The following is a 17391-nucleotide window of genomic DNA, read 5'->3' as shown; positions in this document are numbered from 1 at the left end:
CTTTCATTACAGGAAGGGCACAGCAAGGGCATTCCTCTCAGATCAAACAGAAAATTCCACAGACAGAAGTTTCCACATGTCTGATTCGTTGCAGATTAAACCCTTATCATTAGACAGCAATCTCTAATTTTCATAGAGACAGGATATACCCTGTCGTGGCAAATCTACGGGCAAAGTGGGGAGGCAGATTAAGAAAAAAATAAATATAAAGCCCCTGTAGAATGGAGATGTATTCCCTGTGAAAGAGCTATATATGTCACTCTCACAGCTTTGGAGAAACAGAGGGGACAACCTATCAACAATAAAGACCACATACAAAATTCCATAATCCATAATTCCATCATAAACTTTTTTGCACTGAAAGTCTTTAGAGCTGAACTACCAAACTCCCTCTCTCTCATAAGTACAACCAGGACTACAGGCAACACATACAAGAAGTCTGTATTCATTTTTAGCATATTATTGATTCACTCTATTCACTTTCAGCATATTATGTTACCAGTATCTTCATTTTTTTACCACATGACTGGATCAGCTCTGTAATGCTCATGTACATTAACAGTAACACTAAAATCAGAAGGCTATTCTGTTATTATGCTTCTTGCATTTTGAAATTTGTAATATAATAACCTTTTAATCTTTAAATCCTATACAAAATATGAACAAGTGCACTATGATCAGCAACTTCAAAACCAAAACTCGGGAATTTTCACTTTCTTGTGTATAGAGGTAGTTTCAAGCTTCTTGCATCAGCAAAATAAAACACTTTTATATAAACACCCAAAATGATTGATTTAAGAAACATGCAGATTTTGGAAATGATTCATATCACTGAGGATTATTCTAGGTAGAAGATTAGTCAACAAAGCAATGCAATTACTGAATTTTCTACGTGTAACTTTCCAACATACAGGCAGATATTCAGTTCTGTTATCAGCAATACCACACTGACAAGTCTGCAAAGACACAGAACTCTGAGCCAAAAGAACTGTTAATGACCACCACTACTAGTAGGTCAAGTCAATTAATATCCACTAACTCAGCAGTTTGCTCTTTAACCCTAATGCCAATCCAAACTACGCAACTACTTATAAGAAACATGAACATATTGATTATCCTTGTTCACAAATAATTTTAAATTAAAAAGAAGCAGCGATTAGAATCACGTATAGAACACAAGGAGCTTGGGGAAACCTCATTTCTGAGCACAGAAATGATTTGTTGCATTCCTGTTGCTAGATTCTTTGGACACTTCTGTTTTTCCAAAAATCCCTCTCTGATGGCACTGGAATGCTAGAGATTTTCTTTTCTTGAGGCACATGGAGAGTGATGAATTGAAAATTCATTTTTGGTCACATTCAGATGTCCAGTATAATAAAGTCACAGATGCAGTAAGAACGATATACAGATTAAAAAATGGACCTGCAAAACCTAGTTTCAGCAAAGCCCAAAGTATTTTTAAATCCAAGTTCTAAAGCTGCAACTACAGCATGTAATAAGTTCTGGGAGTTTGCCAAATACTTATGTAGGTTTGTCCTTTGTTAAGTATGTCCAAATGCTGTATGATTAAAGCCTAAAATCTTCAAAGAAAAGAATAAACATTACGCAATCATTTCAAGCTCCCCTCCTTTGACCTTAATATGTACTTCAAAAGCTCAGCAGATGCTTAGTAGGAAATAAATCCCCAATTTGACAGATGTCCTAACAGTGACATAGCAAGATGCACCTTCCATAGCTTTTGGCAACCCTTTCCTTTTATTATTCCTCTGCCCACAAGTACTTTTCAAGTCAAAGAGAGACCCAAGCAAGTTAATAGGCCCTTAATATCTATTCTGCTGCCCGAACTGTTTGCTGTTTATAAGGCAATCTTCGGGACCGCATGGGGCTTAGCCCCAGTTCATCTCCTACAGAGACACGACCCCCAGGCAGCTCTGTTTTCATCAAACCAAGCTGTAACCCAATCAACACCTTTCACAACAGAACAATCCCTTACTTTCAGCATGCCTGCAGTAGAGGAGGGGAGCCTCAGCTTTTGTACGGGATCCCTATTTGGCAGCTAAGGTGATGTTTTACTCAGTAGGATACCTAAGAAAACTCAAACTATTTTGGAAGATGCCCCTGCCAACAGAAAACATATGATGAATATGTTTGTCTAAAACTAATTCAGCTTTTTCCAAAGACACATTCTAAAAGCTGCATTAACAACCTAATAGCACTTTGGGAGTTGCCACCATCACAAATGCAAATTACATGGTTTCCTTCAAGCCTAAGAAAGAAAAGTAATTCCCTAGCTCCAGGCTGCTCAGGACCTTGGTCCAAACCCGGGCCTCTTTAACCTCTGCCAAACTGAAACTCAACATTAGTTCCAAATGCCAGGCTTACTTTGATGAACCTAAAAAGAAACACAAATGCAACAGCATCATATCACAGTTTAACCCAGTGGCATCATTAGTTCTAGACCTTAGAATACATTCCATGTCCAGTCTAGCACAAAGCTGCAAACTGGAGTCAAAAGCAGACGGTCCCTGACAGGTTAACCAGGTAACCTCTTCTGAACTGGAGTACTAACAAGCACTTGACTAAATTCAGGTGTCAGGCAGCCAGCCCATGGTACCAGCAACTAAGCAAAGTATTTCACACTTGAAAGTTAGTTATCTCCTAGTAAAATACTTTCTGGATTGCTTTTCATGGATAGCAGCAAATTTAGGCCTTGTCCTCAGTCTAACAGATAGTGGGTCCCTGGCTCTCACCTTTATTTCTTTAATCAGACACAAATTGTGCAGAACTCTTAAAAGACAAGATTTTAGATTTCTGCTAATACTAGAGGAGATGTAGAAGTACAAAAATCATTCTCAGCAGGCTGGTGTTACAACTATTTGTACTGTCTCATAAAAGAGAATCTATGTGCCAAACGCCTCATTTTTAAAACCATAACAAATGGGCGGAAAATATATTTTAGTTGCATGAAATTTGAAGCAAATGTTTTTTTAAACTCAAAATACTACTCAATTTAGGCACAGTTACTTTTTGGGGTTTTTTTAACATAACTAATTTCTTCTTCACAATGGCACAAGTTTGCCTTAATGCCACTGAAGAAAAATGCCATAAAACCAGAAATAAATCATACAGATCATATTCTGCATCATCTTCACTCTCTTTTCAACATCATACTGAACACATGCAAACCCACTGGATATCCTTAACTAGAAAGCAGAAAATAATACCCCATTTTAGAAATAGTCTACCCAGGTTTTTTTAGTATCTGTAATTAACAACCACAAGTATGCCTCCTCAATTTAAGTGTCCCACACAGATGTCTACCATCTTGCAGACTAAACTAGAATTTCAGCTCTGCTCCATATATATAGCATGCTAGACTACCACTGAAAATTATGGTAGGAAACAGGGGTCATAAAAACATGGGATAAATGCTTTAAAAAACAGGTCATTGTGTTTGGGTGGGCATAGTATCATAAGTGGCTTTATTATTTATTGTCACAATGCAACCTTTCTTCTGGTGGCTCTGGAGAAGCGTGATAAGGACTCTTCTGCAAAGGATTCACAAGAGTGTCAGTGGGAGAGTTGAAATGTGCAGACCTGGTCTAGGGTCAGTGAAGTTGTTCTCATGCTGCTCATCTTTCTCAATTCAACACCAAAGGGAGAGAATGCCCAGGCAAAGAACAAAATAAATATGCCACTAGAAAAAGTCCTCAACATGGATCAGCATTAAAATATCTTTCCAGAGCAGTTAACTGCCAAAGTAATCCTTACTTGCCCTCGCCCCCTTTTTTAAAGTGTTTTAAGTGATATTTTTACAAAACTCTCCTCATAGAGAAGACTAAAGAAATGACTATTTCTGCATTTCTGACCTAAACTACTTCATGCTTCCAGAAGAACAGCTGTATTTTTATTTAGCACAGATAAACTAAAACTTCTTTAACAGATATGTTCCCAAAATTTCTCAAAACACAAAAAATCCCCCAACCCAACATACACTTTTATCCTGATACACACAAAAATACATCTCTCAAACTCAGAAAATGTTACTTTAATTCTTTCAGGAGCTTTGATTACACAGTATTCAAACAAATAGATCCTTGCCCTTTTACTATTTTCCAAAGACATAAATTTAACAGTGTGTATTCAAATTTCAGGTATTGACCTGAAATTCTGTTCGAGATGTCAGTGTGACAACTGACCAGCCAACTCCAGAATCCAAGAATAATCTGCGTAAGTCCCTTGATTAAGAAAAAATTCCTGTCTGCTGGCAAGAATGTCATTCAAACCTCCAGCATACATTAGAATTAGGTTTTCTCTTAATTGAAAACTGAAGTGTTGATGCAACCCCTCATTTAAATGATTAACCTTCCAAATTAACATTTACAAGCTTAAGAATTTAACTCTAACTTGGAGTTTACAGAACCTAGTAATCACTCTGGGGTGTTTTTTTTTTTTTTTTTGTTTTGGCTGTTTTGCACGTTGAGGGTTGTTCAGGCTATTTCTTGTTGCTGTTTTAGGTTTGGGTTTTGGTTTTTTGGGTTTTTTTTTAGTTTGGGTTGGTTTTGTGGTTTTTTTCCAAATTGCATCAGAATAATCTTACATTCTTAGTCATGTATGCCTCAGCTACTGAAGAAATTTAGCTGCTATAGCTATATGGGTAAATCATTAACTTCAGTACAATGTAATGTGGCAGTACAGAATGCAGTGTAGGAGGAAAAAAATTTACCCAAAAAGCTAATTAGATACCTGGGAAATTAGTCTGTGCTCTGAGCTTCACTCATGACTGTACCCAAGCTAGGTAGGGTAAAAATTTATTGTGCAAAAAGCTGCAGCCACTTAGTATTCTGCAGAAATAGAGAACCTCTTAATCTTCAAATGTAGTGCGAAGAACTACTGTGCTTTGCAGGAATAAAATGGTGTCAGAAGAACCCATTCTGTGAGTGTCTTCTTCCGAGTTATCCCTCACTTTTACTGGTCAAAACACTCACAAAAGGAATTTTAACTGCAAAACCTATGCATGATACTGCATCTGTGGACAGAAGCCAAGCAGGAAATGCTATTGTCACAATGTCTGTAAACAAACCTAGTCTGTGAGGTGAAGATACTCTAAGAATAACCATATTAAACCCACCTAGAATATTCTTTCCAAAGTATCAACATCACCTAATCAATTACAATTTTTAATTTAATGTTTAACAGCTTTCTTACAAAAGGATTTGCTCTATATATTTTTCTGTTCATAGTTTTCAGTGACTACAATCTGACAGATCTTCAAAGACTCAGAATAAACACTAAGCCAACATATAACATGGAACTTGTATAGTAGAAAAATGGAAACTATTTAAGAACTTCTTGGTGTCTTTTTTTCCTTTTTTTCTTTTTTTTTTTAAATTTAAACTGAGAAACTGAGTTTTTGCAAATCCTGATGTTTATATCCATGACTTATACAATACGGGTAACAAAGTATACACAACGAGCAACTACAAGATGCAGCATTCAATGAAAGAGCATGAAGAAAATCCTGGATTTTTAAGGATGCTCAACTACAATTAACTCAAAGCCAAATCATACTAATCCCAGTTTTGATTAAAAATGCCTCCCCTATCTCCAAGTATTTTACGACAATATCTGTGCAACAAACAGACAGAAAACATTCCCAAGCACTGGAACTTGCGTACTGTTAAACTGCTTTGGTTTGTGCCAGCTACCACTTTTTCAAAGAGCAGGGGGGGGTACAGTTAGGAGTGAACTGCAGGATCAGCATTCCCAACAGATGATCTGGGTACAGCCACACTTCCTAAAGGTATGAGAGTTGTTGGTACAGATGCAGGCCATTTGGTTTCTGTTCCAGAAAATAGTGCTGGTTTAACAACTATCCAGTGGGTACTTTTGTGTTCTGCTCCACTGATGATCATAGCATTTAAACTTTGCTAATGCCAGTCTTCAAAAAGGTCAAAATCCAAAGATCACTGAAGAAATGGAACCTGAAGCTATCCCTTATGTATAAATGTTAATCATATCCTGTTTTTAAATTAATGAATTTACATGAACACTAAAAAGCAATGTTAACATACTTATTACATGTCAGCCATGCTCTGTTCCTTTTATGGGTGTAATTCAGTACTTTGCTTTACACCGTTAAAATCCTATTCATTCACCTTAATGAATGTCTTCCTAGCTGGAAGTAGTTCTGGTAATATTAAAAATAGCATCCTGCAGCCACTAAGCTTTATTGATGCTATTTTATGCATACAACGATAGTGCAATAAAATTAATTCTCTTCCATATGCCCCAGCTAATTTTTTTAAATTGCTCCTTTAGTATTCTTTACCAAAACAAATCATTTTTCCTTATCACAGTAGCAAGGTTACACTTGAAAGTGACATGGCTTCAAGGGAAGACTATACAAAAAAGATAAGCGTGTGAATGTTACAAACCACGTGTGACTTGAAAACTCCCCAAACAGAAAATAACCAGAGACTGGGAAAGTATTAGAAGAAAGTATCATCTCTGTGGCCTGCCTATGCTACTGGAGACAGCATCTCAGGCTAGACATATCTTTGTTTTAATAAACCACAGTCATACACCTTTTTAAGTCAGCAAATTAGTTTAATCACCTTAAACTTTGTTCGTATCGTTAAAGCAGAATTACTGTTATTCTATAACCCTTATGGCCTAATAACTCTAATTAAGGTTAATGAAAGAGCAGTAAGATTCCTGGTAACAAATAATTAAACACTGTGAACACAAGCAATAAGGCTATCATGTATGAGGTTCAGACTGTCACATCATCCTTTACACCATTCTGGAACTAGGTTATGTACTGCGAAATACACTCAATTGCAGAAGTTTACAAAACACCTGCTGCTAGCCCTGCAAGTTTAACTAGTTTCTAAGCTTCTGGTAACAATCAGTTTATAAAATTCACTGTGGCTTGAAATTTTACTGTGCAGGGCCTACATGTAAGACCCAACATCCGCATGTGTAAGGATTGTAAATGCAACCACTCAACTGGTTAGTTACAACAGACACTGTGGAAGTCATTACTTAAACCTTCCTTCATTTCTGAACATCACTTTCCAGGATGGGCTCCCATCTTCCCTACACATTTCACTGAGACCATGGCATCTACACACCCAGAGTCTGCTGGTTCCCTTAGCTATCTAAGTTTTGAGCGCTAGAAAGAAAAGCAAAACTATAAGAAAACAACCTTGAAACAAGATAAAAACAGCTCTCAATAATAAGCTAGAAGTCCTGATATCGCAAAGAAAAGAGCAATCTGCTTGGCAAAAATTCTTTGGAGAAGGCCAGATAACTGCTACAAGTTTTTCTCAGTCTCATTTTTACAGCTGAAAATCGGTGCGGACATTTGCTCACCACATGCTGGTGCTCTCACGATAAGTGTCCCATCCAGCCCTGTATGTGACACTGTTCACCTGCCTATAGAACTGGAAGAAGTACTCAGAGTTCTTCCCAACACCATTTTTACAAACTAGAGCTTCCATCTTTCAACTAACCTTTGAGAAGTGCAAATACTCAATGGAAATGCTCCATCCTTGTATTTGAAAACCAAAAAACTAAAGAGGAAGACATTCTCCTTTCTCCCTCCTTGCCCGCTGGTATGAAAACTGGGAGAAGGAAGTTTCAGTATTGCCTTGGTCCCACAAAGCTTCTGCTTTATGTTCCCCTCTAGCAATTGCTTCTGTAATTCTTTAGAGCTTTTCTAAATTGAAGTAGCAGCATCGCATTGACATGATTTATCTCACTTTTACTGCTCAGTGCTAATGGGATTTAGAAGGCGCATGGGTTTTTCTTGTGCACACTGGGATCTGCATCAACACAATGCCTTTTATTATTAATACACACCAATGTGCTCAACTCCTTATCAAATTCTTTGAGAAAATATTTTACTGCTGCTTTAGCAGGCAATTTATATAGCCAATTGGTCACCTCAATTTACAGCCTTCAATTCTGCTCACATATAAAAAGCTATCTTAAATTCCAAATTCTCCTGAACACATACTTAAAGGACAAACGTTGTTTATACTTTGTTGAAACTTTGTTTTGCTGTATAAATTCAGAGCACAAAAATCTCATTTTAGCATTTTTCCTCTCATACTGCTATAATATCCCAAAGTCTCCATTTATCATGCAATTTGAATTTTATTTCTTTGCAATAACAGTCACAATGCACTGTTGTACTTCCGAATCATATATTGAGCGATGACCTCTGATCTCTCTCCCTTACCCACTTGGGTTCCAGTTAACAATTTATGAGCTGAAGATAGCATGAGACTGAACCTCAAAATAATCTCATTAGTATCATTTATTTTCTTTAGTCATACTTTCAATCTCTATAACTTCCTCAGGAAATGGGTTTCATGACTTTATTACGCTTCATGTGAAAAATACTTCCCTTTAGCTTAGGAAAGGAAAAAGACTTCCTTTAAAACCTGTTAACTGTGTGTGCCCTATTTCTTGCATTGAAAAAAACAGAGATATAGGTGCTACAGAAACTATTGCAATTTTCTAGAATTCTATCATCCTGTTCTTCTCCTTTTCTGACCATTATTGCCTTTTCAGGCTTAAGAACACTAAGAAAGCTAAAATATGACTGACTACCAAATTCACCCCTAACGTACCTTTTTTCTGTGTCTACTTGAAAAGCATCAGAGCAGTCAGGGAAATAAGTAATCAAAGCAGCTCCTGAGTTTGGATATACTGGTGTTTAGTGCACCCTGTTAAGAGATTCACTTCTAATGGTTTGGACACAACTGCAGATAACAGAACCTATGAAAACCCACTGACCTAAACCAAAGGTAAGTCTTGGAAAACAAAACTCAAGACATAGTGGCAAAGATATATTAAATTCCCTGGTGAAAATACCAGAACTACAGGTACAAATATCAAACACTTAATACCATTTCCTACCTTTTGAACTGTAAAATTAAAACAAACTTAACATGGAAAAGACTACCCAAAAGTCAACAAAAATCAATGCATGGAACTAGCTATTTGATGCTTCTATCATCATCTAGTCTACCTGCAAATGTGATTATTGTCCTTAATTTCTTATAAGCAAGGGATAAAAGAATTCCTCTGAGCCACTTAATAGTTAAGTGTTGACTCAAAGTAAGTTCTTAAATCTGATTTATCCATCTTTGAACTGATAGTGCAGTATGATGCTCTTCAAAGACTGCTGGATGAGACACAGCTCAGGGGTAAAGTCAGAAGAACCTTTCAGCAAGCTGAAAAAGTTAGCAAGTTGCTTGACAGATCTTTCACAAAGTCTTCAATGTACTTTGTTGGCTGATAATCAGTCTGCTCCCTGTATCAAGGCCAGTCTATTTTGAAAAACATGACAAATATTCAGACACTGCAGTATAAAGAGTGCCCTCAAGAACAATTCTGATGGCTTTTTACCAAAATAAAAAGTGTCAATCCAAATTTTAAGCTACATTGTCAAGTTTGTACATACTCAGTGTCCTTTCCTGAGTTCCTTAAGATCACCATTTGATGGAAAAAACACATCAACCAAACTGAAATAAACACTTTCTTTCCCACACCCGTGTCATAAGTGGAATTCGTTCAATAAGATTAAAACTAGCAACCCCTCTTTACCACCACCCCATTCCCACCAAATCCCTCTACTTTCATCCCTGAAGAACTGCAAACACTAGATACCAGATATGAATACAGACAATGCCTCTGCCCTGCCTTGAAAATACAGAGCCACTGTTCTGGACAATATTATTAAATAGAATCTGGCTTTGCCCCAGGCTGGGCCAACTTTGTAAACCCAGCTGATAAAAAGCAACTTACTTAAACTCACACCAATTCGTCAGTCAAGTAAACTAGCTTTATGCCAAAAGACTTGAGAGGCAACACATGCAGACAACTAATTGTGCCATGGTAGTACCATCACAAAAACACACATACCTGTCCACATACCCATAAACAGGTTCATTCTCACTTACTGGTATCTATCACTCAGATGATAAATTGCCAAACACAGACTCATTCTGTAGGACAACTAGAGACACTTCTAAAATACCATAACGCAGTGAACTTTAATGTACTTATGTCAAAAGAAAGGCATAATGATACACAAATTAATACTTTGCACACAAAGCAAATGGCCGAAAGTGAAACTACAAGGTCTTGGAAAGAAAGTATTCAATCCTCCGTTTTTAGAAAATCTGTTACAGCATCTTAACTATGTGCTTTGTTAAAAGCAAAGCTAAGGGAAGCATTGTTACATTTCAACCTGTAGAGTTAGTTCTTTAGCCACAAACCACATAATTTAATAACTGACTTTCTATAGAAGAAAAAATAAGTCAGGAACAGTTTGTTCACCTAAACCCTAAAGGGTAAAGTGGCTTCATGAATCTCTATTATCCACATTCAATATTTTGGGTATCATATAGAACACACAGAACGACTACTGGATGAATCAGACATCACTCCCATCTTTTATTCTCAGTTTCAAGTTTTTTCTTTAAGAAATCGATCACATATGTCATCATTTACCTACATGTAACCTGTAGACAAATTCTGCACAAGCTTCCTCCTCAATTTATTTCAAGATGCTTAGATAATTGCAAAGTATCAATGCTCTATCTTTATCAAAGAAATAAATAGATAGCTACACAAACATCCAACCAAAATTTTAGAAGTCAGCACTAGAATTTTACTGAAAATAAGATTATGTTTCTTCTGAACACATGACACTGGAAAAATTTTCACATTGCTCATCAGTGTATGCATTATTAATGAAATAAGGCAACAGTTCAGTCTGTTTGATTCATAGGAGGTTTTTCTAAGGCTACATCAGTGCATTCTTTGGCAGAAGCCTTTCGATGAAGAAGGCGCTGCTTACTGACTTCTAGGTGGGCACCTGTAGACTCTGAAAGTAACTAACAAAACCAGCATGTATGGCAATACCACAGCCACTCATACCTCCAGTAAAAGGAGCAAAAGATATGTCACTTAAAACTGAAAAGTGTAACAGTTCCACTGTCCACAAGACAGCATGTGTGTGTGTTCACATGAGGCAGACCTCTGTTTTATATCAAGAGTATTACTTTTTCTGGGTGGCATAGCTTTTAAGACTTAAGCATGGCTTTAGGTAGGCTGGATGGAAGTGGGAATATTAGAGAGAAATTACTTATCAAATGTATAAAAATAATTTCACTAAAGTAGCAGACACAACAATACACATTGTTGGTGACATCTTCTTGTCCTAATAAAAACACCTACATCAACTGTGACAATGCTGCTTCTCTTACCTCTTTCTTGGCACTTGATTTTATTTAGTATAAAAAAATAACAGAAAGCCACCTTACCTTTTTCTTCGTCTATTCGAAAAACTCCTATACCCGATCCATCTCTGATGGAATATCTGATCTCCCCATCTCGTCCTGCATCTTCATCATAAGCAGATACTGTCATTACTGAGGAGCCAACAGGAGCATCTTCTTTTATAAAGCCTTTATCCACGAATATGGAGAACCGTGGGGGGTGCAAGTTTTCATTCACATCAACTATCTCAACCTCAACGTAACACGTAGAGGACAATGAAAGGGGTTTTCCTTTGTCCTTGGCCCGCACAGTCAAGTTATAAAGTTGTTTCTTTTCATAATCTAGTCTTTGTACAATACGTATTGCTCCACTTAGTTTGTCAACGTCAAAGGTGCCATCTCCACTGTCCAAAAGACTGTACCGCACTTGACTTGACTGGCCTAAATCAGGATCATAGGCTTCTAACCACGTAATAATAGTTCCCTCAGGAAGATCTTCTCGAATTTTCACATGATAATTAGAAGGAATAAACTTGGGAGGATTGTCATTGACATCTTCTACAGCCACTTTCAAAATAACGGTTGAAAATAATTGAGGTTCTTCAGTAGGTTGGTCCCTAGCCTCAATTTTCAACAAATAGACGTGCTGTTCCTCCCGATCCAGGACCCCTACAACTTTCACAACTCCTGTCACAGAATTAATAGTAAACTTGTCTGTATCTGTAAGAAGAGAGTATTTGACTTCTCCATTAGCCCCCAAATCTTTATCAGTAGCTCCAATTTGAATTATTTCACTGTTGGGCTCTTTGTTTTCACTTACTTCAACAAAATAACTGTCCTGGAGGAACTCTGGTGGGTTGTCATTAGCATCCAAAATTTTTATATCTAAAAGGGCCCAGGCAGACTTCTGTGGTATTCCAAGATCATAGACAGTGATATTGAGGGTATATTTATCTTTTAGTTCTCGGTCAAGGGGAGATAAAATTTTCAGCACTCCACTTTCCATATCAACAATGAAACTACTGTCTTCATTACCTGCAGAAATAACATACACCAGCTTTCCATTGAAGCCAGTATCAACATCAGTAGCATTCATGGATATTATGCTGGAGCCCACAGGTTGGTCTTCTTTTATCTCAATGCTGCTGGGGAGAGTACTTCTAAACTGAGGTGCATGCAGATTCATAGAGTGAGTATCAAAGAAAACATCCTCAACTTCTCCACGATTGTGCAACTTATTTGCTTGTAAGAGTTTCTCTGCAAGCATTTTGGCAACACCAGTTTCTTCACATGGCAAGTTGACTGGTTTGCGACTGTTAGCTACAGTTATGTTGATATACAATGGTTTTGCAAAGTTCTCTCCATCTGTAGCTGTAATTTTCAAACTGTAAAAAGACATTTTAGCACCTATGCCATCTATTAGTGACTGTTTGAGAGAAAGGACTCCAGAATTTGGGTTTAGGCTAAATAAATCCAGTTCATTTCCAGATTCAATTTGGTATCTTACCAACTGGAGCTCATCAGCATCAATAGCAGATACAGTTGTTATTTGCTCTCCAACACCAAGATCCCTGGGGATTATTCCCTCACAATTTATTTTCTCAAACAGAGGTATATTGTCATTCAAGTTATTTAAAGTAATAGTAACAGGAACTTCAACTTCTCGACGATATGGTATACCCCAATCAGAGGCTCGAATCCTTAAATTGTAAACCCTTGGCATCAATTCATAATCCAAGTCTTCTGAGGTACTAATAATCCCACTGAAATGGTTAATCACAAATGGCAAAGGATTTAGGTTTGCAATGCTGTAGGTCACATAACCATTTTCCCCTTCATCAGGGTCTTTTGCACTTACTGTCATGACACTTGTACCTATTGGCACATTTTCATCAAAGGAGGCTTTATAGGATGTCTGAGTAAATTCAGGAGGATTGCTATTCATGCCCAGTACCTTAATTAATACTTTTGCAGAAGCTCTTCTGTCACTTGTCACAACTTCAAGTTCAAAATGGGATGCATACTGTGCTTTTATGGGTTCTAACGTGGTAATAAGACCAGTGTGAGGGTTTAAATTGAATTTTACTTTTCCTGGTGTGTTTTTAAATACATATTTTAAATGTGGGTAACTAGGTACAGCTTTCACCATTATCACAGGTGTGTTTGGAGGGGCAAATTCACTTACTTCAGCTCTGTATATATCTTTTTCAAATCTGACAGGACCAGACTTAAACTGTGGTGATGTCACATGAACAACTTTTACAGAAGAAAATTGTGGGGGATTCCCTTTATCTTTAGCTTGCAGGGTAAGGTTGTATCCAAAAGGGTGACTCTCCCAGTCGACCGGACCAATGGCTTTTATTCTGTATTCTCTGCCACCTGGAACAGACCTCACTGTTTTGAACTGTTGAAGTGCATCTCCTGCAACAATATTTAATGATGCTATTTCCCCATTTGAACCCTGGTCATTGTCCTCTACAGTTACAACTGCATACGTTGGATCTGTGTCTGATTCTGATGGAGTCAATGGAACAGCTGTAATAACAGGGGCATGTTCATTCGCTTGCTCTACATGAACAGTTAGTTTTGCCATACTGCTTATGCCACTGCTACCATACAGCTTCAGCCCACGGTCCACTGCAAGAATTTCCATCTCATAACGCTTAGTGTCCGAGTAGTCAAGCCTACCAGTTAGAACTACCACTCCACTAGTTGGATGTATAGCAAACACATCTGTTCTTTCTTTAAAGCTATAGTAGAACTCTCCGTTTGTTCCTATATCTGCATCTGTTGCACTGACTCTTGCGATGCTGGTCCTTATTACTGTGTTTTCAGGCAAAGAAACACTGTAAGATGTTGGCGAAAACAAAGGCCGCAAGTCATTTATATCCAGAACCTGTATCCTGACCTTCGTGCGCGTTTCAGCATTTGTATTTTTTTCAACTGCTTTAACAGTTAGCATATAATGGTCTTTCACCTCTCTGTTAAGGATAGCTGTGTTTCCTCCCTTGGTCCGTATTCTCAAAAAGCAAAAGTTTCCAAGAACATACTCTTCAGCTTTGAACAAGTTCTCACTGTCACCAGAAATAATTTTGTATCTTAAGTCCCACAGTGGATTTGTAATGTAAATGCCCATTTTCACTGGATGCCCAACGTAAGTCTTGGCTGCAGAGTTCTCATACACAGTGGCATTATATTGTACTTGTGTAAATTGCATTGATGAAGCATGATGTGGCCTTTGATTTCCTTCACAGTTTCCAAAATGCTGCACCAGCAGCATCAGCAGCAACAGCATAGTCAAGTATCTTCCCATGGCAGCAATTACAAAGAAACCCTGAAACAAGAAAGAGATGTGGTAAGACTTACGACTGTTCAAATGTTTATCAAATAAACACTGATGCTTAGCTCAGAATTAACAGTTAAGAAAACTGTAAGTTACACATCTAGAGTATAGCCTTTTCTTGCAGAAAGCTTCAAAATTATTGCAGTAATAGAAACACAGATTAAAAAAAGCCAAGAATCCATTACATCAAAAGCCTAGGAATTACTAATGCAACACGAGGGGAACACAGAGTTAAGCTCAAATGAACAACCCCATGAAGCAACATGCTAGAAGAAACATGCCAATGTCTGCTGTGAGCAAACAAACTAGGTCTGAACTTATCTGGAGTAGGGAACACTCACTCCAGTTCTCTACTTCATACATGACATTGACTTCTAGTAAAATATTCTCCTCTGTCATTTCATTTAGACTGTAAAATGGCTGATGTCCAACTATGTGGAAGTAAACTGCAAGAGGTGGCTTGATATTACTATGAATTCTTTAAAGTATCCTATGTGCACCTGTTCCAACAATTATAAATATTATAAACAGAGGATAATTCTTATTGTATTCCTTCCAGCTCTGACTACACTTGTAAGACTAGTGCTTATCATTAAAAAAAAAAAAACAAACTATCAAGCACCACTAAGTTGTAAAGCCCATAAAGAATGAGACTTATTCCTTTATTCCCCTCTCAGAACAGATCTGAAACAAATTAGCATCAAGAGCTCTGAGAACTATCAAAATAACTGGAGGAACATTTCAGTCAAGTTTCTCCAACACACTCCAGAAATGACAAGGAAAGAGCCTGGAACAGCAAGACAGACATAGAGGCACACCCTCACTGGCTTTGCCTTTTGTCAAAAGGAAAGAAGTCAGTGTAGCATTTTCACTACCTAAATCTAGGCAAGACTGCAGTAGGAAGAAAGGCAGAAACCTCAGGAACAAGACATCTGGAATCACCTTCTTCATTGGGGTTTACAGCGACAGTGTTTACTTCCCCAAGTCTCACAGGATAATAAACCAAAGCTTCAGAAGGCTCCCTCAACAAGCCCAAGCTTTCAACAAGATCTTGGGGGCAAAATTTCTTTCCAGCAAGTAGAAAGCAATCTAACATTGTCTTGATTACTTTGATTAAGTAGTACACATTCATTTCTTTCTCCTTTCCCTACTTATCCTCAAATTTTTTCCCTTACCTCTCCTTCTGAGTTTTCTTTCCTGTCCAATCTGCTATACAAATCATACTAATTACTAACTGTGTCCTTTTTTCATTGTTCCTGACCTTTTTTCCCCACATTTTAGCCCTAGTTTGCCCTTATCCTATTCTTTGGCTGTAAACCACTCCTAAGTGCCTATCTTCATGCTAGTTCTGTCCACCTCTGCTAAAATAATATCACATCATGTTGTCTCCTTCCTCCACTCGCATTTTCTCTTACAGTGATTTCTCCCATCCCTACTTCCTACCTGCTCAGGTAGGTATGTGAAAGATCACAATGGCTGACATTCTGTGGACTGACTCTGCCCACTAGCAAATATTAGAGCAAATTAATCTACTTGTGTCAACAGTTCACTTCAAAACCTCAGAAGAAGGAATTCCGTCACAGACATTACAAGCTCAATGATTTTAACAGGAATTTAAGACTCAGATGCACACAAACTATAGGAAGTATTGCAGAGAAGTAATGAAAAGGAGTATCCTTTTGGAAGGAGAAAAAGAAAAGTGTGCCTGTCTTCCAAATCTAGCATTTAAGTTTCACAATTAAAGCTATAAATACAGCAAACAAAAAGTGAATAAGCAAATAATAAAAAGCTTTAAAGCTCTTCAAAGTAAATCACTAGCTGGAACCAATACTTACAAGGTCTTAACACTGGATGAAGAAAAGGTTGGGAGGGCAAATGAATGAGGTCAGAACAGTCACCGTTTCAAAGGGTTAACAGTATTATTCCTCCCCTATCTACTTTTCTTCCCAGGCTATGATATGTCCTGGGAACACAGAGACACTTGAGTCTCCAGGGCTTCATGCCCTAGCATACTGCCAAGTCAACAAATATTTGCTTAAAACCAAAACAACAAACAAAGACTCCCACACACAACCAAATTTCTGCAATAAATAATTGATATCAGTACTTCCAAAACTCTGAAATTTTCGAGATGCCACCAGACTGGCCTAAAAGGCAATATTAAGAAGATTGCTTAAAACACCATTTCTAAGCAATCAGCAAACCCAGCTTCTTCTCCATCTTGATGGAATTTTGGAAGCCACCTATTACCAAAATCTATTTAATGATCAAATTTTATGGTGATCTGATCAGATGCTTCCCTCTTTTCTCCCTCAGTTACACTAGGATTTTTATTATTAATTTATACTGAAGTCCAAAACCTAGCTTTACTTCTGATGCCGTAGCATCAGAGTGCTAACTCACTACCTAGGCTTATGTGAGGCAACAGGCTATTTGAAGTGGTAGATTTATAATATAAAACATTGTATCTGTATCTTTTATCATTTGCTTCTCACATCTCAGGCACCTTAGACAGGACATGTACCACACTAAGATGTACTAAACTACATTAAGATATGCAAACTTCTCATTAATATTCAAAGTTGAACACATGTGAATGTTTTACTATTACTGTAAACGTTTTTCTGTGCCATAACGCCTTGAGCACTTTTTGCTGCTCTTCTGTAATAACTTCAAGTCTGCTCAGAACCAGCAACAGGCAGCCCATTACAAACAATAACGTAACCACCAGTAAGAGAATCCATTCCT

At 37.5% G+C, this 17391-nt stretch overlaps 1 protein-coding gene across 1 annotated transcript in view; it reads right to left on the bottom strand.

Annotated features, from left to right (window-relative positions):
* FAT1 (FAT atypical cadherin 1) overlaps positions 1–17391 on the bottom strand; it is a 106196-nt gene that overhangs the window by 85605 nt on the left and 3200 nt on the right. The window contains 1 exon segment of the mRNA XM_032110457.1: positions 11346–14634. Coding sequence (XP_031966348.1) covers positions 11346–14613 — 3268 coding nt within the window. The 5' untranslated portion in view covers positions 14614–14634.

The sequence above is a fragment of the Corvus moneduloides genome, chromosome 5 (genome assembly GCF_009650955.1).
Source record: "Corvus moneduloides isolate bCorMon1 chromosome 5, bCorMon1.pri, whole genome shotgun sequence".
In the NCBI taxonomy this organism is placed as follows: domain Eukaryota; kingdom Metazoa; phylum Chordata; class Aves; order Passeriformes; family Corvidae; genus Corvus; species Corvus moneduloides.
Note: the sequence above shows the minus strand (reverse complement) of the source record. Positions and strands in the feature narration are given on the sequence as shown.